The sequence below is a fragment of the Neurospora tetraspora genome (assembly GCF_033439725.1).
Source record: "Neurospora tetraspora strain CBS 560.94 chromosome Unknown B0H65scaffold_8, whole genome shotgun sequence".
NCBI lineage: Eukaryota > Fungi > Ascomycota > Sordariomycetes > Sordariales > Sordariaceae > Neurospora > Neurospora tetraspora.
Genome location: NW_026944390.1, coordinates 1,918,951 through 1,940,717, shown reverse-complemented (window position 1 = coordinate 1,940,717; position 21,767 = coordinate 1,918,951). Strand labels below are relative to the sequence as shown.

Below are 21,767 nucleotides of genomic sequence, written 5' to 3'. Positions count from 1 at the left end.
TGATCAATACCCATTTGTGTTGAGAGTAATGATATTTCCCAAGCTAGGTAAAACCTCCTGTCAGGTCTCAGGTCCGGTCTTCGGTACACTTCTCACCGAGTACCTTGATGTCCCACGACGGATCGTTCCCGCTCCACCATCACCTTCTTCAAGAAATAATATTTCCAACACCGCCCTCATTTCAGGTACGGATCCTCCTCGTGCAACTTGATACGTAAGAATATCCATTGTACAAACAAACAAACTCCGAAGCAACCTCGTGTTTCCTGAACGATGTTTTCGGAGTTTGAGAAGGCGATAGGCGATACTCGATAGTGATAACAACACTGCTACTGCAACAATTTCTTCTTCTTCATCCTCTCCATGTCAAATGTCCCCATGCTCGCACCGCATGCTCTTCAATCTGAAAAGGGAAGTTACAATCACACTCATACCATACGTTCCACCCATTTAAACATAGTCTCCACAGCCGAGAACACTCAACTAGGTATCATTGTGATCACTCACAAACCCGCCAGCATTGCCAATCCTCCGATAATCGCCCTGGCCAGGCGGCACACAAGAACCGTGCCCCTGATCATCCACACCACAGCCGCGCCCGCAAAGAAGACAAACATCAGCGCAAATATATAAACCACCACGTCTCCCAGCGTCGCCTGGCCCCGTGCGTACCTCTTGTGAAGCGGCGAGTCGAGATGAAACACCGGCCGCACAAACGCCCAGTACGCACAGACAAACTGCGCTACAAAGGTAGCCACTACCGACACCACGATCCGGACCCCAACCGGCACCTCAAAGCCCTGCCCTCCCGATCCCGCCGCCACCATCAGATACCTGACAGGGAGTGCCAAGCCTGGGAAAAGCCGGTACAGATCGTCACTAGCCGCCGCCCCATCCCCTTGGCACGTCTGGGGTTCACTGGCTTGTTCTGACATCGCTTCTTGGCTTCTGGAACGACCGTCGATGTCTCCGCTGCCGTGGCCGGCGCTGTCCTTCAGCTTGTGACGCTTGTTCATTTGTTCTGCTAATGACGTTACCGGGCCTGTTCCCAACTCGGCCTCCATCGCACTCTTGGCTGCTGCCGTTGATTCTACCCCAACTTTCGTGTCTCCAGTTATGGTCCGTCCCGTGGCCGGGATCCCTTCCGGTCCTGCTCTTTGGTCCGCCGCGTGTTGCACAAATGCTGCCCGCGCTGCTCCCTGCGCCATCGCCTGCGTGAAAGCTTTGATATCGGCCGGTCCCTGATGCGCCGACCAGCTCTTCGACTTCGCCAGACTTGGCCGGCGCGTATAAGTGGACCTGAGTGGTGACAGTCTCTTTCCGTTTGTTACGTCTTGGATTTCCGCTTCCTTTCTCATCGTCTTGCGCATCTCCCGACCCGGCTGTTTCTGAGGACGAGGCGTCGACACGCGCCGGGAGGTTTTCACCTAGTCCTCCGTGCGCATTGTCTCTTGGGTTGACGATGTAATAACGCTGGCTACTTTTGGTAACTCGTCCTGGGAAGCTTGTGCCACATCTTCTGCCACCATCTCTGCAACTCGGTCTGCCGTCAGTGATGCCGTCCAGCTGTGATGATGATGGAGATCTGGTCTTGCGAGTTTCGGCGAGACGTTCGGTTGCTTGCTGGGAGGGGAATCCAGCGGCGTCGAAGAGCCGTTCTTGGGTATGGCGCTCGGCGACAGGGACGATGTCTGGTGTGACGACGATACGATTACGGATTCTGTCGTCTTCTGAGCCTTCTTGACTGCTCTCGTCCCCGACGTCTTTCTTGCCTTTCGAGGGGCCTTGGCTTCGGGTCCTTCGGGGCAGGTTTCCTTTATGGCGGAGGGGAGCTGACGGCGAGGACTGGACTCGCAGCCAGTAATGGTGATGGTGGGTATGCAAGCAGATTGGGGTTGTGGGAGGTGGAGCGCCTGTCCCAGTCCACTGATGTCCTGGGCTACGGAATTCGCCCATGCCTTGGCTTCTCTGGTGCTGTCCCGGATGCTGCGCTCCAGGCCACCCAGATCCTCCATCAGCATGTTCGCCCATTGGCGGGCTGGGTTCAGGTTCGCGAGGTCCAAATGTGGGTAGGTGACCTCGCCGCTGCTGGGAACGGGTGTCATGGGGGTTCCTGGCAACATCTTGCGCGAAACTGGGTGGCCATCTGGCACTGGGATCCTGGAGAAGGGCTTCTTTATCCCAGTCTGGCCCTGGACGGGGCCGGTGTCCATCGGGCCGGGACCCAGCCGCCGGGGAATCAATGGATGGAAATGTAGCCTGAGAGACCTCGCTCTCGACGGGTATGAGGTCGCTGAAGCCGGGCCTCCTCCTGACGGTACCATAACCGCCATTGTCCCCATCCCTAAAAAAGACTTCGAAGTGTGACTGGAGGTAGCTGACTGACCCGCCTGAGCAGGTTCTGCACTCTTGTTGCTTGGGCTCTGGCTCTGGACGATCGGACTTAAGTTTGGAGACGCCGCGGAGGACCACTGTTCTGCTTCTTTGCCGAGTTTGGACCGCCGCCGAGGACTAGTCTGTTTCCCGGTACCACGCCCCTTTTTCTCATTCTGGGGCGATGACTGGGGAAAACCGCGACGAAACTCCGTCATGTCTATGCTTGTTCTGGGGGTTATGTTGTCCAACATCCCGGTATAAGGGTTCGCCCCTGTCACTCCGAGGTAGTCACCGGCCTCTCTCAAAATGCGGCGCTGGCGCCGGGCTTCTTGCTTTGCTAGGAACAATGAGCGAGCTTTGTTATAGGCCGGCATCACTGAGGGCATAATGTTATGGGACTTGGCAGTGCCTACATTAGCTTGGGAAGGGATGGGAAGAGAACTGCGGTTTTGGATTGGCACTGGTTTCCGCGATGGCATGGAAAAGGTAGGGATATTTCCGCTTTTCACTCGGCGTTCCCTCATGTTGGCCCAAGTTCCATCAAGCGATGAAATTGCGTCTTCGCCCCGGTGATGAGTGGCATTAGGGCCGTCATCCGATCTCGTATCCAACCTGGATTTGATCTTCCTGACTGGAATAGGGGTTGCTTGGTTAATGTCAGTCCTGGTGTTACAACTTCAAGGCTTGCGAGGCGAACAGGTTTACATACATTGAACCCTTGACTTTCCACTGACACCCGAAGCTCTTCGAGGAAGCGCCACAGGAATATTCCAAGCTTCTGACACAATGGTATCCGGTGTACTCGGGGTGTAATGCCGGCTCTCCCCCGTCAAGATCTCATCAATCGTCTGATGCCCATGACTATGATGATCATGATGCCTTCGGAGCGTGAAGCCCTGCTCAGGACAATTGCTAGGCCTCAAACTGTGGAAGAACCCTTTAACCGAGGCAGCGATGATGTTCTTCCGGCCGCCGCGGCTGGAAGACGATCCCGAACTTTTCACTGACGCTGCCTTTCTGGTAGTAGGGGCCACCGGGGGGTACGGCTTGCTAGTGCTAGTGCTACCGGGCTGCTGCTTGGAATACGAATCTCGTCTGCCTTGATTGACATCTCTGTCTTCGCATGGGATTGATGTCGGTGGCCAGATTTGCGAGGGGGGCGGGGGACAGGCTGTGGCTGGTGGTTGTCTGTAGATGGGACCTGGCCAAGGGGTAGCGCCGTCGAGGCCTAGTGGCGGTGGTTGGCATGAGTGTGATGATGGGTGGTTGTGGTGAGAGTGAGAGGCCATGGTCTGCCTAAGTACTGACGATTCTCTTCGGCACTGACGATTCTCTTCGGCACTGACGATTCTCTGGACGGAGATGTGTGCTCAACACAACTGAGCTCTACCAATAACCTAGCAGTCTCCGAGCTTTGTGGAGGGCATCAGTAGATTGGCGGGTGGGCTTGGATGTTAGTGGATATTGGGGGCGGAAGTAAAGATATGATGATAATACCGATGGCGAGTGACGGGGGAGAAAGAAAGGGATTATGGTTGCGAATAAGTGGGCCAGCATCAATATCACTTGGGAGATATTTCATGGCTTTGGGTGTACCTGCTTCCACTACTGGCGAGAACGGAGTCTAACCTGGACAACGAGTGCGAGAGCTCTTTCCTGTTCAGCTTGTAGTTCGGAATTATTACGCCATCAAGTGATCACACAGATTGCGCCTTCCAATCTACATGCGTTCGCTGTCATTGATGAGAACGAATGGCGGGCACGACCCATTATAAAGTTCAAAGGCGTTCACACGAAAATAATTACGACAGTGATCAGACTAGAAGCTGATTATGCGTTATAGATGAAAGCAAAAAAAGACTACTGGGTATATTCCACTTCATCTCATCTACCTTCCTCTATCTCTTCTCCGAAATGAACGCTCAAAAGCTCTCCTCCGATGTCAAAAGCAACCGTCACCACCCCACCACCACCACTTCAATGCCCTTCCCAAATCGACATCTAACCTCTGGCTGAATCCGGAGGTTGTGTCGATCCCGTTCATCGGATAAAATTAAAAAACAAAAACAAAAAAAAATACAGTAAAAATACAAATCGCTGTTCGTCATTTCATTCCCTCATTACCATGTCCCCAGATTCCGCTGGTGTTAATGTTACGCGTCATGTTTGGGACTTCTTCAGAGACGGCCACTGACAACCTCCTTCTTGAAGATCCTCACCCCCTCCACATCATAGAAGCGCATAGTCCCCAACCGCTCGAAAGGTATGAAAGTTTTCAACTCCTCATCCGCATAGGAGTCGTCAGCACTACTTTCACCATCCCAGATTTCCGGGGGAGGAAACGTCGGGTATTGGGTGGTATTGTTTGATGTCCCGTTGCTGGTGGTGGTCACCGTGGCCTTGGCCTTGCCCTTTGCCTTTTTGGCCGCCATTCTCCTCTTCCTCTCTTCCGCGGACGGCGGCTTGCGGAACTTGATATGGTCCACGCCGTCGCCGTCGTTGATGGAAATCCATTCGAGCTTCCTCGATGGATGCTGCGAGAGGCTGTCGATTAGGAACTTCTTCGCTTCTTGCGAAAGAGAGGGACACGGGTCATCGCAACGGAGACTAATGATGTGAAGAGCGTGAAGGTTGATGAGCAAGCGCGCGTTTTGGTTGAAAGTATGCTGTTGAGATTCTGAGGTTAGTGAACTGTTCTGATAGATTCGGTCAGTCCTAGGGGCACTTACCAGACAACGCATACTCATGCTGCAGGCAAGCTCTTCAAGATTTTTGCCACGCTTGCACAACAGCTTTATGGCCTCGGCGTTCAAATCCCATGCCTTACTGGCCAAGTTCTTGATCATGAGCTTCCGCAGATGAGGCATGTGCTTTCTGAGTGCCAGTCGCCGAATCTCGTCAATGACCGTCTTCGTCTTGGTTGCGAAGCTCTCGGGCTTGTATTTGGCGTCTCTCTCGAGCAAGAACAGCTCGGTTACCTGGTTCAGTTGGGATATAAATTGCAAGAAACTTTCCGTGATGTTGTCAGTGAAGATCTTGCAAAGCGGGAGAGGATTTTCCTCATTCTGGCTCTTGAAGTAAGCCCAAATCGGTGCTTGCGGCCCGACATTGAGGAGAGTGATGCGAGTGAGCATCCGAATATCAACGCCCTTGGCCAAGACTGAAGGCTTGACCGGAACCAGGTAGATGCTGAGTGACTGAAGAGGCAAGCCCCTTGTCGCTCGTGCATATTCACTCCTCCGCTGACGCTGGGACTCAATGGTATCCGAGTTGCGGAGACCATAGATTTCCTTTTGCGAATCGGCTACCTCGGCCTCGACCACGTTAATCTCGCTCCTAGCTTTTTCGATCCCGTTGCTCAGCTCTGTAATCTCCTTCTCGGTTCTAGCGATACGTTCGCGATCGATAGGCCCGTCTTGCTCGCGCAGTTCTTCGGTTTCCTTGCGAAGGTCGTTAGCTCGTGCCTCAAAAATCTCAAGTTTTTTGATCAAAGTCTGATAGTTAACCTTTTGCGCTACCAAGTTGGCCACGGCCTTCTTGACAGAAGCGGGGTCAAGGCCGCCTGTTGCCAACGACAGAGATTGCGAAGGTGATGACTCGGGTACAGTCTCTGTGTCCTCAATTTTGGGACCTGGAGATCCCGGATCCAGTTCGAGTTCTCCCTCGGGATCTTCAATATTGATGTCTTCCGGGCTGAAATCGTCACCTTCTTTTTTTTGTCTGGTAGGGACAGAAGAACCCATGGAACCGCTTCCCAATCCCGCAGTATTTGGTTCGCCCTCTGCCTCAACCTTGGTCTGAGCGGACTGAGATTCGGAACTCGCAGACGTGGTCCCGTTCTCCTTGGTCTTTAAGGAAGCGACATAAGCACTGGCGGCAGTTTCGATCATATCAAGAGCCTCCCGCCGCATGTCACCCTTCTCCTTCATGAGAACCTCTGCCGCTTTCATCACATTTTTGATGAAGTTTTGGCCAGGGTCCGAGCTCAATGCCTCGGCTGGTGTCTTTTCTTTTGACTTAACCTTCTGTGGTTTCTTGACAACATAGTGCTCGACATCGAAGATACGCCCCAAGACGGACTCCTGGGTTTTCTTTTCCTCTTGAGCCCGGTGTGCCTTCGCTCCACTACTCTCGACCGCACTACTGGGTTGCGGATTCGGGGCCACGCCAGGATTGGACCAGACGGACAACTCCTCCTCATCACTATCGTCCGTAACAACTTCCGGGGCCGGCGGCTTCCGAGCCTGTGATGCGAGGAAATCCGAAAAAGACAGTTTCAGCTTGGTCAAGGTCCCGGCCGAGTTTCTAACACAGGTTTTGATTTCCGTTACAATATCCAGGGTGTCAATATCGAGAACGGCGAGGCTCTTGAGGTTTTTGAATCCTGATAGGGTTGGGGGTTCCGGGAGGACGTGAGGTCGCTTCTGCGCTTTTGTCTTGGAGGGGGGCTTGGGAGCGGGAGGCTGATGATGTGGAGGCTGCTGAGGGAAAGCCTGTGGATGAGGAGGCTGTTGAGCAAAGGTATGTGGATGAGGGGGCTGTTGACTTTGAACAAGGCTGCCTTGAACAAAGTAGACAGGCATAAAGGTCGAATTAGCGGTCGTTATCTGTGATCCTAAGTCTATACCCTGCTGCGGAGGAACCGGGGGCGGATGAGTGCCTTGAGGCATCCAGTGTACCGGCGGCTGGCCGGGAGCAAAGACCGGCGGTGGGTGAACGGCATGAGGGAGCGGAGGCGGCTTTTCATATAAAGACGGGCCTGCCTGCATGCGTATGTGTATGTTTGCGATGGTCTTGATATCGTGTAGCGCGGCGTATACGGGACGGCTAAGCTCGACGCGGATATTCCACCTGGTAAAGATACAAGGGTTAGCACAGACATTCTGGTAACGGTGTACGTGTAGAACTGGGAATAACTGGATGGGCGTACTTGAAAGTCTCGAGCTTGTTTGCTTTGCGCAGAGTGAGAAGCAGAAGGGTGTTCATAAACTTTCCGCAGCTGGTGTTGAAGAGGTAGGGCTTGTAAGCAGCCTCCCCCTTGCTGCCGGCACTAAGGGTGTCGAGTGAAAGATCTTTGAGATGCTTCGCATAGTCGTAGTCGCTGGTCACGAAGGTATCCAGCCCGCCAGCCAGTCCATCAATACCTTGGGAGTCGAAGGACGGATCATCCTCGTCAGGGAAAACGATGTGGAACTGGCGATACAGCTGGGAAGCGGCCAGTTCTCGACAGTGTTTGGAGACAAGGGCGAGACAGATGAGGTCGTGCTGGCAACAGTGCTTGATGATATCCTTTTGGATCTCTGACGGCATGCCCAAGAAGCTGTGAGGGTTCACGGCGGGCGACGCATGACTGTTCTCGTGCGAGCCCGTGGCTGCTGCTGAATCGGGTTCAGACATCTTGGAGAAGTGCGGGGAGAAAAAGTCAAAATTGTACCGATGCCGCAGGCACAAGTAGAAAGATGCAATAAGGTAGTCTTTCTGTCAGGGCAGCCGAGCAGCCGAGCAGCTACCTCTACTTTTTATGTGATGCTGGATAAGCTTATGGATATGCTTCTGCTCTGTTAGCTGTACACACGGGACGGGTCGGGACTTGACGCCCGCTGCGGCTGGGTACCAACGGCGACTCGGATGCAGAGCTGTCGGGTAACGCGTCCTGTGGCCGTCCTGTAGTCGTCTGTTTGTTCGGGCCGGGATAAGAGCAAAGTCCAATGAAATGAGGCCCAGAATATGTGATTGATGGTTTCGTTCTGTGGATGAAGGGACAGAGTTGGCGGCGTGGGAGTGGGAGAGGTATATGTACTTTGCCGATACTTTAGCTTGTCATCTGATTGTTGTTGCCGTCTCTGGGGGAGTACGGAGCCAGAAGGAGATCCCGTTGAGATGCAAGGAGGAAAGTGAAGGAGCTGGTTCCATCCAAGACGCGACGGCCCTAAGGCATCGAGTTCGAGATGGAAGTCGAAAGCGGGCAATCTCCTCCTGCCTGTCTCTTGGCTGAGAGGCAGGCCTGTGGCAGGGGATGGCTTGTTGACATTGCACCATGGAATGGGTAACCTGGGGGGTTGATCTGCTTTTTAGCGGGCACTGCGGGGGAGCCACGCCCTACCTACCTTAACAGGTGGGATGGCGGGGTAGCGGGTTAGGCGCGGCATGGCAGGCACGCGGACAGGGGACGGGAGGAAAAGACCCACTTATTCCATCATTGGATGGACCTTCTGGACCTTTAACAGCTGAAGTCTCAAGGGACAACGCCTGATTCAACGCCTTGGAAGGCTGTGACAAGTGGAACTCCACCGACAACATGCCCCTGCTTGTATCTGGCTCTTACCTAATCAAATGTTTCGAATTCACGACTTTGAATTTCTTTAGGATCTATGAGTTGAAGAGTCAAAAATTTGGCGGCTTCGTTATCAGAGCTGGAGACTCTTCAGTTATCATCTCCAATCAAGTGCTCTCCAAGCCCAGAATCAACGGCGCACTTTGAGAGTGGATATTGACTGTGGCTGCCTAGAGTGAAGTGTTAGTGCTCCATAAACCCGGCTATGAATGCAACGCTAAGATGACCACCAGACTCTCTCAGCCTCCGTCGCTCAATTCCACCCCTGCTATTGGCGAGATAACCCGAGTACCTGGATGAGCCCGGGATTGAAAACTCAGCCTTCCCCCCTTCTCACCTAGTTTCTTGCTCTCACTCTTTTCTCCCAATCTTGCTCTTTCCATGATTGTTCAAGATGGCCGACGTGGAAGAGCCTGTGTTCAACACGCTGGCGGAGCGTATCGCTGCCCTGAACCAGCAAAAGAACTTCAAAGCCCCTTCGACTGCTGGAAAACGACCTCCGCCCCCGCCCCCCGTTCGAGCTGCAACAGAGATTCCTGTTGTCCATCCCATATCACCGAATCGAAATGAAAGCCCCCCGACTCCATCGCTCCCTCCACGCCCAACCCGGGCCGCCTCTGCTGTTGACAGGCCTCCCCCATTGCCGCGACGAACCACCGAACAAGACATCCCTGAGGACAAGCCGATGCCCACCTTGACCAAGAAGCCGCCACCACCCCCATTGCCCTCCCGAAACTCTATTCAACAAACCTCTCCGGCTCTCCCACCTCGACGAACAACCTCCACTTCTCTCCCTGTCCCAGGCGCTCGAAGAAATTCCAACTCGTCCGACATCTCACACCTCTCCAATGTGTCCACATCGTCCTGGAACAACACGGCCTCTTCGTCTGCGCGCACTAGCATTACGTCCGATAATGGCCATCCCCTTAGGAAGCTACCGCCAGCTTTCGATCAAGCCAACCTCCCGCCACTACCTCCGACAAGACGTGAGCTCGAAGCAAAGGCCAGGGAGGCACAGCAAGAGCAAGGAAGAGAAGCAGATAGATCAGCTCCGCCCGCCGTGCCCCAAGGCCCCCCGCGACTTCCCTCACGCTCTTCGTTACCGCCTCCGCCTGCTACGTCCCGCGAACCCCCGGCACTCCCATCACGCCCATCTCTGCCGCCTAGGCTTCCTTCGCGACCAGCTAGGCATTCTACCTTCCCCGACGTTGAAGAAGAGCCAGGCCCACCCCTTCCCAACCGCAGTCTGCCACCTCCACCACTCAGTTACAGACCAAAATCGGTTCCAGAGCCAGCACCACCACCCATCCCGCTTAGTTCTCGACCTACATTTGATGTCGTTGTATCTCGAAAAACCACTGGCACCGAGGTGGTTCCTCGATCAGTCTCCGCCCCTCCAGTCGGTCCTGTCTGCCTCATATGCCGAGACTTCTCCGGGCCTGATAGTGTTGCGGCGCAGCACCCGACCTCTTCGCTTCCGCGCCATGACACCATTCGTTACCTAGCCCACGTCCTCTGTGACCCGTTCGACTCGCCCACTGACAAGGCCCGCGCCATCTTCACCTGGTGTCACCACAACATGGCATACGACACCCACGGCTTCTTCAATGATTGCATTCCGCACCATTCGACACCCGCTGAGCAGATATTCAGCGGCAAAGCCGTTTGCCAGGGTTACGCAGAGGTGTACAAAGCCATTGCCCTCGCTGCTGGGCTCGACTGTGTCCTCATCAGTGGTCACGGCAAGGGATTCGGCCACCACGATCTAACCTCTGGCTCTCCTGTTCCCCCCGAAGAATCAAACCACGCCTGGAACGCGGTCCGCATTGACGGCGGTGAATGGAAGATCATCGACGCTTGCTGGGGCGCCGGCCACCTAGGCGACGACAGACTTTACCATAAGCAGTTTAGCCCGGAGATGTTCTACCTGCCCAACGAGATCATCGGCAAGAAACACTTTCCGACAGACCGACGGCACTTCTACCGCTCCGACGGCCGCATCTTGACTTGGGAGGAGTACATTCTCGGAGACGGCCCTACTCCGTGCTGGTACGGTGACGCAGACAAAGACGGACTGGACCAGTTCAGTCTGGAGCCGCGTACGGCCACAATTCCCGTCTACAGCGGCGAAGTGGTCCGGTTTCAGTTCAGCAAGGTGTGCGTGCACTGGGATCCGGAGAAGAACGGAGGGGGCAAGCAGTACCTGTTCGTCGTGGCGATCGAGGGGCGAGATGGCAGAAAGAAGGATTTCGTGCCCATTGATACGGACGGGTTTTGGTGGTGGGCAGACATACCTGCTATTGATCTGGGGGCGCCGGGACAGAAGATTACGGTGTTTGCGGTGACGACGTTAGATAATAAGTGTGCGAGAGGGTTGACGAAGGAGGAGTATTTGAGGAGGAAAGGGAGGTGTGCGTACAGTTTCAAGGGGATATGTGCTTGGGATTTGGTTTAGGGGGTTTAATGTCGACTCTTTTAGCGCGCTACTACAGGACATTGGATGAACGGGACACCGCGCACAGACAGACGTGTTCGGATGATTTAAGCTTCAGATGGTTTTAGGTTTCGTACCGGCCTTCAAGGGCTTCTATGTCAGATCGAACTGGGGTTGGGAGTTTTGGTACTTGGGCCTTTTGCGTCCGCTGGTATATGGGTTATATACTATCATCTAATGATCACAATCTTTTGACAGCAGTTCAACCTCCCGAGTATGCCTCCAGACAAGTGCGTGATCTTCCAGTCAGATTTTACTGCCTCTCTACAGTGTTCCCAACCAACAAGACAATCCAGCGCATCGCTCTTCACTTCGGTTTCATCTTCACTTTATCCCTCTCTTAAGACCCACTACCCAGCATCCCCACCTCCCAAGCCATGTACTCCCCTCCCCTCACCTCACCTCCCCTCCCTCAAAACCCCAACATGCACCACAAACCCCGACGTCCCTCCTCCTCCTCCACTTCCCCCTTGACCCTCGCTCTTCAACTCATCAATCATCATCTCATCAGGCACCCTCCAACACCGAAAATCCTGCACAAACCGCTTAATCCACGCATTAAACACATCCGAATCTCTCAAGACTTGCGCGACCACTACCACCGCTGCTGGCCTCTTCTTGTCCCCGGCGGCGACTGTGGTGTCGGAGTGTCGTCGTAGCTTGCAAATGTCGACGCAGGTAGAGACGAACGGATCGACTAGGGCTTCGTTGTAGATGCAATCACATGCCAGGACTAGGTCGAAGGAGGAGGAGACGGGGTGAGCTAGGGAGGAGGTGGGCGTGTCGGTTTCCCAGTCTAGTGCCCGGAAGACGAGCCGTTCACCGGGTCCAGGTCCTCCTGCTTCCGCGCCGCCGCCACCGCTCTTATCTTTCTGTTTCGACGGACCTCCTTTTCTGCTCTTGCTGCCGCCGCTGCTAGTTTGTTGTTGTTGTTGTTGAGATACCGAAGCCCAATTTTCCGTAATGTTGCGCTCAACCAGCTTCGCCACATACCCCTGGTCGGTAAGCACATACCTACCCACGCGCGGAGCGAGAAGGAGGCCGACGATGGCGGAGGTGCCGGCGCCTAGTTCGATTATTGTTGATGAAGGGTTGTTAAGGAGGTTGAGGTGGTTGGTGAGAGGGTTGGAGGCGGAGGAAATCCAGGTTGCGAAGAGGGGGGTTATTCGCCATGTTACTTTTTGGGTTTTGGGTTATTTAGTCTTTTGTTTCTGATGATTGTTGAAGGGTAGTTGATGGTTAGGGAGGGGAGGGATAGGATGGAAGAAGGGGGGAGAGTGGAAGGGAGGAAGGGGGTGGGATATGAGTTCGATAGTAAGTGGGTGCGAAATGGGTTGAGGATAGTATGAAAGGGGTCTGGAAGAGGGCCCAGGAGAGTGAAGAGAGTCTGGAAAGGGTATTCAGAATGCGTTTAGCGGGAAATGAAAAGACTTGGGGAAAAAAAAGGACGAATAAGATGAGGAGGAGGAAATGTGAGTCGATGTGTAATGTATAGGTATAGGTATGTGAGCGTCTCCGGCTATGTGCGAGTGTGCATATATGTAGGTAGGTACACTACAAGTAGTTTGCTACCTATGTACACGTGTAGATGTGTGCTCAATGCTACAGCAACATGGACCGGAAAAAAGGCACAGGGGAAAGGGAAGCGCATCGATAACGAATGCCAAAGTCAACAACAGAAGCTGTTGCTCCAGCAACGGTTAAGGAGATGATGAATGACAAATCGTCATATGGGGCAGGCAACGGACGAGTGATAAGTAGGGATCAAGGCCAGGGGTAGTGTGAACAGAAGGAGGGTACGTAGGGTGGTGGTGGTGGATAACTTGAATGGACTGGTCCCGAGGAGCTGGCAATGGCATGGCTGGGTGGGTGGGTTTTTTTTATTTACGCACCGGCTCCGGTGGTACCTCCGGCACGGGCCGAGGAAAGGATTCCTGGGGATTGATGGATCGTGAGCTCTCGACCGGCCACGGTGAGTTGCAACTCGGTGGTCTTGGGGTCGATAATACCCAGATCTGATGAGGGCAAGTCTTGGGCGTAGAGATCATATGTCTCTGTTTTGGTTGGTTGAGTCAGTTCTATGAGGCTCCTTTTTTACTGAGAAAGAAGGCACTCGCGCAAACCTTCATCAGCGTCGTCCGAGTCCTTGATCTCGTTTCCGAGCAGTCGCAAAAAGCTCTCTAACTTTTCGCAGCGCCCCTCCTGTTGCCTCTCCATTGTAGTATTATTGACGATGTGTAGTCCGGACGTCTTGTTGTTGTTGCTATGGGCAAGCTACTTGCCACTTACATACAGACGACTGACGCACAGTTCGACGCAATGTGTGAGTGCAGTGAGATGCCAATCGATCCTGCAAGTTACGAGATAGGAAATTCACACAGACGATGTCTCTTCGGATCTTTCCTCTCTTTTTCTCCAATTAAGATCGAGTGGGGAGCAGACAGGGATGACATTTTTTGTTGAGCAGACGGAGTGGAGAAAACCAACGAATCGACTCGAACACCGCGATCGATGGATTTCCGTGGGGCGCCGTCCGGGTCTCCATTTCCAATGCTTGGTCCGGCGGGACAACAGACGACAGTCGACAGCTTTCCCTGTTGGTGATGCATGCTGTCCCTGTTGTCCCTGCTGTCCTCCAGCACATCTCCCTTCCCGTCTCCGTGTGCCCCGTCTTATATACATATGGGCATGTGGCCGAGCCGGAGCACCTCGGAGCTCGGAGAGATGCGCGCATGGGAGATGCATTCCAGCTGTGGAGGCTCTCGGGACGGGCGTCAAAAAAAGGCGGGGGAGATCACTCTCGCTTGGTCAACTCGCCAAGACGATAGGTTCGATAGGCCGGACTGCCAATGCTCGGCTCCAGTGAGTGTTCGGGGCTGATGTTGTGATTGTGCTCCCATGGTGTTGAATTCTTGTGAAGTGTCCTTCATCGTCGCCTGTCAGACGGGAGCGTCCCGTTCAATGTGTCGACTCGCTCCTACCTAGTGGGCCTGTGGCTCTACCCAAATCCGACCCGCATGGTAGCATCTCGTTGCATCACCCAATTTCTTTTCTTTCCGTGCCTAACCGGTTAAACCAACAGTGCCTGCAAAGCTTATCTCATCGAGACTGGCCATATCGCTGGAAAATAGTCCGAGACCGCCCACGGTGATCCGGTACGTGTAAGGTCTGCCCGGCTTGTTCGGAAGAGCTCCATCACACTAGACCCCTGTGTTATCGTGGAAGAGACAGACGGTCTGACCCTTCGACAAGACAGATCAATAACCCCGCCGATGCCTAGAAAATAGTCGACATGGCGTCTGCGAACTGGTTGCTGCGATGCGCCATGTGTGCAGAAGCACTCGAAATGGAAAAGATGCAAGTGACTTTACCAGCACTGCATATCGATCTCTTAACGTTAGAGTTGTGATATTGTTTCTTAATAGTGGAGAAGCCTAGAGACGCGCCATCCTTTATCGAGATTAGCGCACCTAAAGGCCAAGCCGCTGTTTCGTCATCGCAAGGGCCAAGAGTTGCAAGAGCACTTCACCCTGGCCAGTGGCTTCAAGGTGGGCTCTTGGTGCAGGTGGTGGACCAATGGGCCCCTTGCCAGTCCAAGTGGGCATAAGGTTCCCCAAAATGAAGATGCATCCCAACCCCAACTGACGCATCCCGCCCGAGTCGAGTCTCAACTGAAGTATGTCCATCGTCCCGTCCGCTGCCGTCAAGGAATAGAGACAGAAAAAACTCCGTCCTTTTCCCTTCCGTTGCTTCCACCTCCACCTCTCTTCTTGTCCTCTCTCCCGTCCTCTTCCTCCCTTTCTCACCTCCCTACTATCCTAACCATATCCAAACCACCAACGCCCTCTACATTGCCTTGTTAATTACGAGACGACGACACGACACGTGTAAAATCAAGTCCCGCAACCGACACTAGGACGGGATTTTGTTTAGCGCGACTGCGGCCTCGGCAATCCGTGCATCTCCTCCCCCATTTCTCGATAAAGACGGCCTTCCTCTTAAGCAACAAAGAAAAACGCGCTCTCGAGCTCTACCTACCTAACTCCTAATATCGCCCATCATGGCTACCCCGACGTTTTTGACGCCAGTCCCAAAGCTGGTCAACAAGCCCCCCTATACTCTCGATGTCCCAGGCCAGAAGCCCGTCGATGGAGAGACTCCTGTTCGCCGCATCCCCCTCGCCATCGACGGTCTTCATGCCAGACCCCCAAGCAGGCGATGGGGCGAGGACCACGCCATCGGTGAGGAGATCGATACCGTTTACAAGCTCGTCAAGTGGGCTGCCGTCGCATATGGCGACAACCAGTGCATGGGCTCCCGCAAGCTCGTAAACACCCATGTCGAGACCAAGAAGGTCAAGAAGATGGTGGATGGTGAGGAGCGCGAGGTGGACAAGAACTGGACCTACTTCGAGCTCGGCCACTACGAGTTCATTACCTTCAAGGAGTATGAGCAGCTCACCCTCGACGTTGGCGCCGGTCTGCGCGCCATCGGCCTCAACCAGGGCGACCGTGTCCACATCTTCGCCGCCACAAGCCAGAACTGGCTCGCCATGTCTCATGGTTCCGCGTCCCAGTCCATGCCCATTGTGACCGCCTACGACACTCTCGGCGCCGAGGGTCTCAAGTACTCCATGGTCGCTACCAACGCCAAGGCCATCTTCCTCGACCCCCATCTCCTCCCTATCCTCAACGGCGTTCTTGAGCATGCCAAGGGCATCACACACGTCATCTGGAACAACCAGAACAAGGCCAAGGATGCCCACATTGAGGCTCTCAGGACCGAGCGCGGTGTTACTGTCTTGAGCTTCGACGAGCTTGTCCAGCTCGGCAAGCAGAACCCCGTCGAGCCCGTTGCGCCTGCCCCCGAGGATCTCTGCTGCATCATGTACACCTCCGGTTCTACTGGTACCCCCAAGGGTGTGCCCCTGAAGCACAGCAACGTCGTCGCTGCCGGTAAGTGGTCGCAAACTTTTCTTTCTGTGCGTGAACTGCTACTAACGTCCTTGTTCCAGTCGCTGGTGTCTGCCCCGTCGTCCAGCCCTTCGTTGGTCCCGGTGACCGCCTCCTGACCTACCTTCCCCTCGCCCACATTCTCGAGTTCGTTTTCGAGAACGCCTCCCTCTACTGGGGTTCGACCATGGGTTACGGTAACCCCAAGACCCTCTCCGACACCTCCGTGCGCAACTGCCTCGGCGATATCCGCGAGTTCACCCCCAGCGTTTTGGTCGGTGTCCCCGCCGTCTGGGAGACCGTCAAGAAGGGCATTCTCGCCAAGGTCAACGCTGGCAGCCCTCTTCTCCGCAACCTTTTCTGGGGCGCGCTTGCTCTTAAGGAGAAGCTTATGGCCTACGGTCTTCCTGGAAGCGGCCTTTTGGACGCCGTTGTGTTCAAGAAGATCAAGGATGCCACTGGTGGCCGCATGAAGCTTTGCTTGAACGGTGGTGGCCCCGTCGCCAAGGATACCCAGAAGTTCATCTCCATGGCCATCTGCCCCATGATTATCGGCTATGGTCTTACCGAGACGACCGCTATGGGTACCCTCCAGAACCCTAACGAGTGGACTGCCGAGTCTATCGGCGCCATGCCCGCCTCGATCGAGGCCAAGCTCATCGACTTCCCCGACGCCGGTTACTTCGCCACCAACAAGCCCAACCCCCAGGGTGAGATCTGGCTCCGTGGCCCCTCTGTGCTCTCTGAGTACTACGAGAACCCCGAGGAGACCGCCGCCGCCGTGACCGCGGACGGCTGGTTCAAGACCGGCGACATCGGCGAGTGGGACCAGAACGGCCATCTCAAGATCATCGACCGCAAGAAGAACCTCGTCAAGACTCTCAACGGCGAGTACATTGCTCTCGAGAAGCTCGAGTCCATCTACCGCTCCGCCGCCGTCGTCGCCAACATCTGCGTCTACGCCGACCAGGATCGTTCCAAGCCCATCGCCATCATCGTTCCCGCGGAACCCGCCCTTAAGAAGCTCGCCTCTTCGATCGGTGTCAAGGGTGACAGCTTGGAGGAGCTCGTACACAACAAGAAGCTGCAGGCTGCCGTTCTCAAGGAGCTCCAGAACGCCGGTCGTGCCGGTGGCCTTTCTGGCATTGAGATTATCGAGGGTGTCGTTATGTCGGATGAGGAGTGGACCCCCCAGAACGTGAGTTTCCCACTGTCCACATCTGTTTGTTTACTTAACTCATCGCTAACCGAATCTTTCACAGGGTCTCGTAACGGCCGCCCAGAAGCTCAACCGCAAGGGCATCCTCAACAAGTACAAGAAGGAGGTTGACGAGGCTTATGGCCCCAAGGAGTAGGAGTTCCGTTGCCACCTACCTAACTCTTATTGCTGTATGAAAAAAAATACTCCCTTGTTGTTTTTGTTGTTTATGTCTTATGTCTATGTGTGTCTCGGGGCGCGAATCATCTTTCCATTATACCACTCCTAGTTATTTTATGTTACGTTACTGGCGGCGGTGGCCGGGGGGGTTTATGTCTGTTATGTCTTAATGGGTCTCTACTCTCTGCTATATAAGCGACGAAAAATGCATTAGGATATTTTGCCAATCTACCTTTACTACCTCTCTTTTATGGGACGGGATCTGTTTGCGAAGCTTTTGTTCGAATGTTCTCGGGTTTACTTGCTCCGTTTTTCGTTGCGATGAGTTCTTAGAGGGAGTTAGTTATTCAGGTCACCGATGTACCTCATGGCGTCTCTTAATGATTTACCATACCAATTCAGGCCACCTTACTGTAATAATGGCAATTTTGCTGTCTGTCATATCTACTAGATAACCCCTGAACGCGAGTTCATGATGCCCGCTCGCTCGCTTGGTTGGATGGATGGAATACCACAACACCCCTTTCACCATCTCTTTTCGTTCGTGAGCCATAAGGGGAACCACAAGAGCTAGGATCGAAACCATCGTGAGGCATGTCAACTTAACCCCCACGAACGATGATATTGAGTTGAGTTGGAAATTCACCTCAGTCCAAGGTGGACGGACGAACAAAGACTTACCGGGACATGTACTGGTTGGTCACTTTAACCCACCTAGAATCTAGATGTTGTGAATGAAGAGAGATAGATCATCATCACTCACCAGTCACCACGAATGTCTCTACCTACCTAGCTAGGTAGGCTCGGTAGGTAGGTAAGGTAAGCGACAAAATTTACCGTAACGGGGATCGGGGGGACGTTACCTAGTATAGTATACAATACAATACTGGTTTGTTTGTTAGTTTGGTTCTTCTGATGGGGCAGAACCGGGGCAGAACAAGGGTAATTTAGAGCCCTCATTGGCCTTAGGAACCGAACATCTCGTCTCCGTTTGTAGAGTTTCGACAATGACCAGGGCTCTCAACGCCACAGAAGCATCTCTCCGTCCTCTTCAAAACTTCAAGCTACCAATTCACAGCATCTATCCGCGAGAATCTCGGCCGCTTTCCCAATTCTAGTAAGATCTAGCTTTTTTATACCAAACTAACAAACAAACCAGGGCTAGATTGTACACAACACTATACATATACAACTAACTGTTTGTCACTCTGTTGATCTCCCGTGGCTGTGATAGATTATTTGATGATATCATCAATCCCTTGGAGTATCAACCATGCAACAACAACAACAATATCGAGCTGATGTAACGATGGCCGGAACTGTCGTTAAGATATCTTGATGCGTTTAAATGAATGGAGGCTACCTACCATCATGATTGATGGCGTTCACAGGATATGCATGCAAAGGTTCCTATGGTTTTCCGAAACGATGAAACAATGAAAAATTGCTAAACTCTCAAAAAATACCAAGCCTAAAAGTATACACACGACAGCATAGGAGGTAGCCTCTAGGTTTAGGTCGTCGTTGTTGTTGTTGTTGTTGTTGTTGTTGACCAAACCGAATAGTAGTGTGTCCGTCCATACCGGGTAAACGCCGTTCATCACGACCTGCCTCTTCTTCTTCTTCTTCTTCCTCCTCCTCCTCCTCCTTATTCCCGATCTCTCCTCGTCGCCTTGTGTGTTCTCCTCTCCTCTCGGTTCCCTCCATCCATCGATCCATCCATCCCCTGTGATCACCATGTCAGACACCTCCTCTTTAAAGACGCTCAAAGCCAAGAACAGCACAGCCCCAAAGACCACCACAGCCCGGTCAACGTCTAGGCACTGGGCCGAATGCGTGGTACCTAGCGGCGGGGCTCATTTTCAACCACACAAGATAAGGTAAGACGCCCCAGCAGTATGGGCTGGCTGTGCTCTCTTGTTATCTTATCCGATCGGTGTTTGCGCGCGCACACTTATCGAACCGGGCCGAGCCGAGATGGCTGAACTCTCTGTCTCTCTCCTTCTTTCTCTCGCTTCCTCGCAACCATTTCTCTGGTCTATCACGCTCTTCCCTGGGATATCTCGCTTCCGAACGAACAACAACTGATTCCTCTTTGTTTTTCACCCTTTTGTAAACTCCCAGCTCTTGTTTCTCCGGAAATATGAAGCCCGCCTGCTGGGGCCGCAACACACATCAAACCATGCTCCTCCCTCCTGCTTCACCTTCTCTTAATGACTTGCTTTATCAGAAGACCGTTGCGCGCCGTTTGCTCCTCTTATAAGGAAAAACTCGAATGATGTGATGAAATTAAAGAAAAGGCTTAAACGAGACCATCGTACAAGGAGAGGGCGGATACGATTGTCTCGTCGCGCTGGCTGCCCTCCTTGAATTCCTTCATGTCGAGGCTGCCGTTTTCGTCCTTGTCCATCATGCGGAAGATCTTGCTGACGCGCTTCTCGGGGGTATCTTCGTCTTCGGGGAGCTTGACCATTGAGCCGACCTGTTTTTTGTGACAAGTAAGTTAGCGTTACAAATTGCGACAACAAGAGAAGGGATGTATAGATATAATGGGAAGGAAAACCCACCATCTTGTAAATCGCCTCAACAATCTTGAGCATCTCGTCGTAGGTGATCTTGCCGTCGCCGTCAATGTCGTACAGCTGGAAGGCCCAGTCGAGCTTGTCCTCCATCTTGCCGCGGCTCGTGACGCTCAAGGCGCAGATAAACTCCTTGAAGTCGATGGTGCCGGACTTGTCCGTGTCGAATACGTTGAATACGTAGTCGGCGAACGAGGATGGGTCGCCAAAGGGGAAGAACTGCGCGTAGATCTTCTGAAACTCGGCCTTGGTGAGCATGCCGGAGGGGCAATCTTTGAGGAAGCCTATTTTATCAATGTCTTTGTTAGAGGCCGGTCATGAAAGAGTTGGTAGGCAACGAGGGCGCAAAGTGAGCGCTTGCGATGATGGGGAAAGCGCCGCATTGGTCGGGGGATGTAACTGTTGGCGGCGGCGGCAGCGGCGGTGTTCAAAGGGGTCGTCGGCGATAAGGGAAAGGAGACGGGGAAAGGTAACACACCCTTATACCATTGCTGCAACTCCTTCTTGTCAAAGTGGGTGGCCTTTTCCAACTCCTCCAACTTATCACGCTCAAGCTTGCTCTGTCTGTGTCGGGTGGGGGTTAGTGTCAGCCTCTTCATCTTGCTTTCGGTTTTGGGAGATTGTGCAGAGGAACGACTCCTGCCAAAGAGGGGCATTGTGTGATTTGTAGATATGAGAAAGACGGGGTAGAAGGCTGTTCACGGTCCTTCCTCCACAACTGAGAAGCAGGTATGCGGTGCGTATTGATGATGATGGGGTGCGGAGAAAGCGGCCGGGCGGTGGGTGGTGGTGATGGGGCAAGAGTCGCGGAAAGTTCGGGGGACTTGGACACTCACGATTTGCCCATTTTCGGATAACTCGGTGCTATTTAGCAAATGCTGTTTTGTCGTCGCAAGGCGGTCCCACGATGTGCTTTGAGGGAAAGGGGTCGCTCTGGATGGCGTCGCGTACGGGGTTGGCGCCGAAAGGTGGGAGGAGGGGTTCGCTGTGACGATCCGTGGGTTTTCCTCTCAGGGATATAACGTTTACTGTAGGTAAGAGACGCTGTGTGGACGGGAAGACGGTGCTCGAGCGATAGGAGGAAGCAGCCTTGTATGGTCGATTGATATTTGTCGTCGGTCGATAGGATAGTCGAGTGGCAGACTCGTAAGCGTCAATCAGTAGCCCTGGGGTTGCACCGGAAAGTGAAGAAAAGTACGGTAGATCAGAGGAGGAAAAGATGTCGAGGTGTTGGTTGTAATGGTTCGAATGTTAATGGCAAAAGAAAAAAGGAGTGTCAGGGTGCAAAGGCGAGAGCAGGGCAAATGCGCGGGAGATCGGAGGTGATGACGGGGGCAGTCTGGCGAGATGGGCAATGCAGTGGTGGAGCGGCTGCACTAACTGCAGCTAACCACTGTAAGTGCCCTGGCCGTTATTATAAGGTGGAACTAGAGTGACTAGCAGGGACCATGTGTTAGCCAGGAGGTAAGGAACACCCGACCGCTCGAACCTAGAGATGGTGGCCGGGATGTCGATAGAGGCATCCCATTGTGCCCCCCATCCCCCCCGCTCGTTTTGTGCGGCGCTTCGTTTCGACTCCCATTTGACGCCCGCCGGGTCTAGCATAAAGAGGCCAGGCTGTGACCTGTTACTTGCTCGAGAAACCTGCCTTGTC

The 21,767-nt window shown here is 53.6% G+C and overlaps 6 protein-coding genes across 6 annotated transcripts; 2 read left to right on the top strand and 4 right to left on the bottom strand.

Annotated features, from left to right (window-relative positions):
• Window positions 1–26: 26 nt before the first annotated feature.
• B0H65DRAFT_582163 (uncharacterized protein) lies at window positions 27–3,665 on the bottom strand (the record flags this gene model as incomplete). The annotated part of the gene is made up of 5 exons (XM_062830842.1): window positions 27–1,265; window positions 1,300–2,344; window positions 2,383–3,022; window positions 3,086–3,389; window positions 3,486–3,665. 5 exons carry the CDS (start codon window positions 3,663–3,665, stop codon window positions 504–506), a joined length of 2,931 nt encoding a protein of 976 aa, XP_062677782.1. The 3' UTR covers window positions 27–503.
• An 888-nt stretch (window positions 3,666–4,553) lies between these two features.
• B0H65DRAFT_552798 (uncharacterized protein) lies at window positions 4,554–7,773 on the bottom strand (the record flags this gene model as incomplete). Its single annotated transcript, XM_062829918.1, has 3 exons — window positions 4,554–5,042; window positions 5,106–7,227; window positions 7,307–7,773. The coding sequence occupies 3 exons, from the start codon at window positions 7,771–7,773 to the stop codon at window positions 4,554–4,556; spliced, it is 3,078 nt and encodes a 1,025-aa protein (XP_062677781.1).
• Window positions 7,774–8,664: 891 nt separating this feature from the next.
• On the top strand, window positions 8,665–11,417 carry B0H65DRAFT_533079 (uncharacterized protein). Its single transcript, XM_062828975.1, has 2 exons — window positions 8,665–8,892; window positions 8,944–11,417. The coding sequence occupies exon 2, from the start codon at window positions 9,105–9,107 to the stop codon at window positions 11,163–11,165; it is 2,061 nt and encodes a 686-aa protein (XP_062677780.1). The 5' UTR covers window positions 8,665–8,892; window positions 8,944–9,104; the 3' UTR covers window positions 11,166–11,417.
• A 185-nt stretch (window positions 11,418–11,602) lies between these two features.
• Window positions 11,603–13,535, bottom strand: B0H65DRAFT_582157 (uncharacterized protein; the record flags this gene model as incomplete). Its single annotated transcript, XM_062830841.1, has 3 exons — window positions 13,328–13,535; window positions 13,097–13,258; window positions 11,603–12,381 (listed from the first exon to the last, which is right to left on the bottom strand). Exons 1-3 carry the CDS (start codon window positions 13,419–13,421, stop codon window positions 11,603–11,605), a joined length of 1,035 nt encoding a protein of 344 aa, XP_062677779.1. The 5' UTR covers window positions 13,422–13,535.
• Window positions 13,536–15,077: 1,542 nt separating this feature from the next.
• On the top strand, window positions 15,078–17,715 carry B0H65DRAFT_318925 (putative long-chain-fatty-acid-CoA ligase). Its single transcript, XM_062823388.1, has 3 exons — window positions 15,078–16,159; window positions 16,219–17,354; window positions 17,419–17,715. Exons 1-3 carry the CDS (start codon window positions 15,265–15,267, stop codon window positions 17,509–17,511), a joined length of 2,124 nt encoding a protein of 707 aa, XP_062677778.1. The 5' UTR covers window positions 15,078–15,264; the 3' UTR covers window positions 17,512–17,715.
• Window positions 17,716–19,554: 1,839 nt separating this feature from the next.
• On the bottom strand, window positions 19,555–21,134 carry B0H65DRAFT_318817 (putative neuronal calcium sensor 1). Its single transcript, XM_062823387.1, has 3 exons — window positions 20,592–21,134; window positions 20,102–20,397; window positions 19,555–20,016 (listed from the first exon to the last, which is right to left on the bottom strand). Exons 1-3 carry the CDS (start codon window positions 20,767–20,769, stop codon window positions 19,837–19,839), a joined length of 654 nt encoding a protein of 217 aa, XP_062677777.1. The 5' UTR covers window positions 20,770–21,134; the 3' UTR covers window positions 19,555–19,836.
• Window positions 21,135–21,767: the final 633 nt, after the last annotated feature.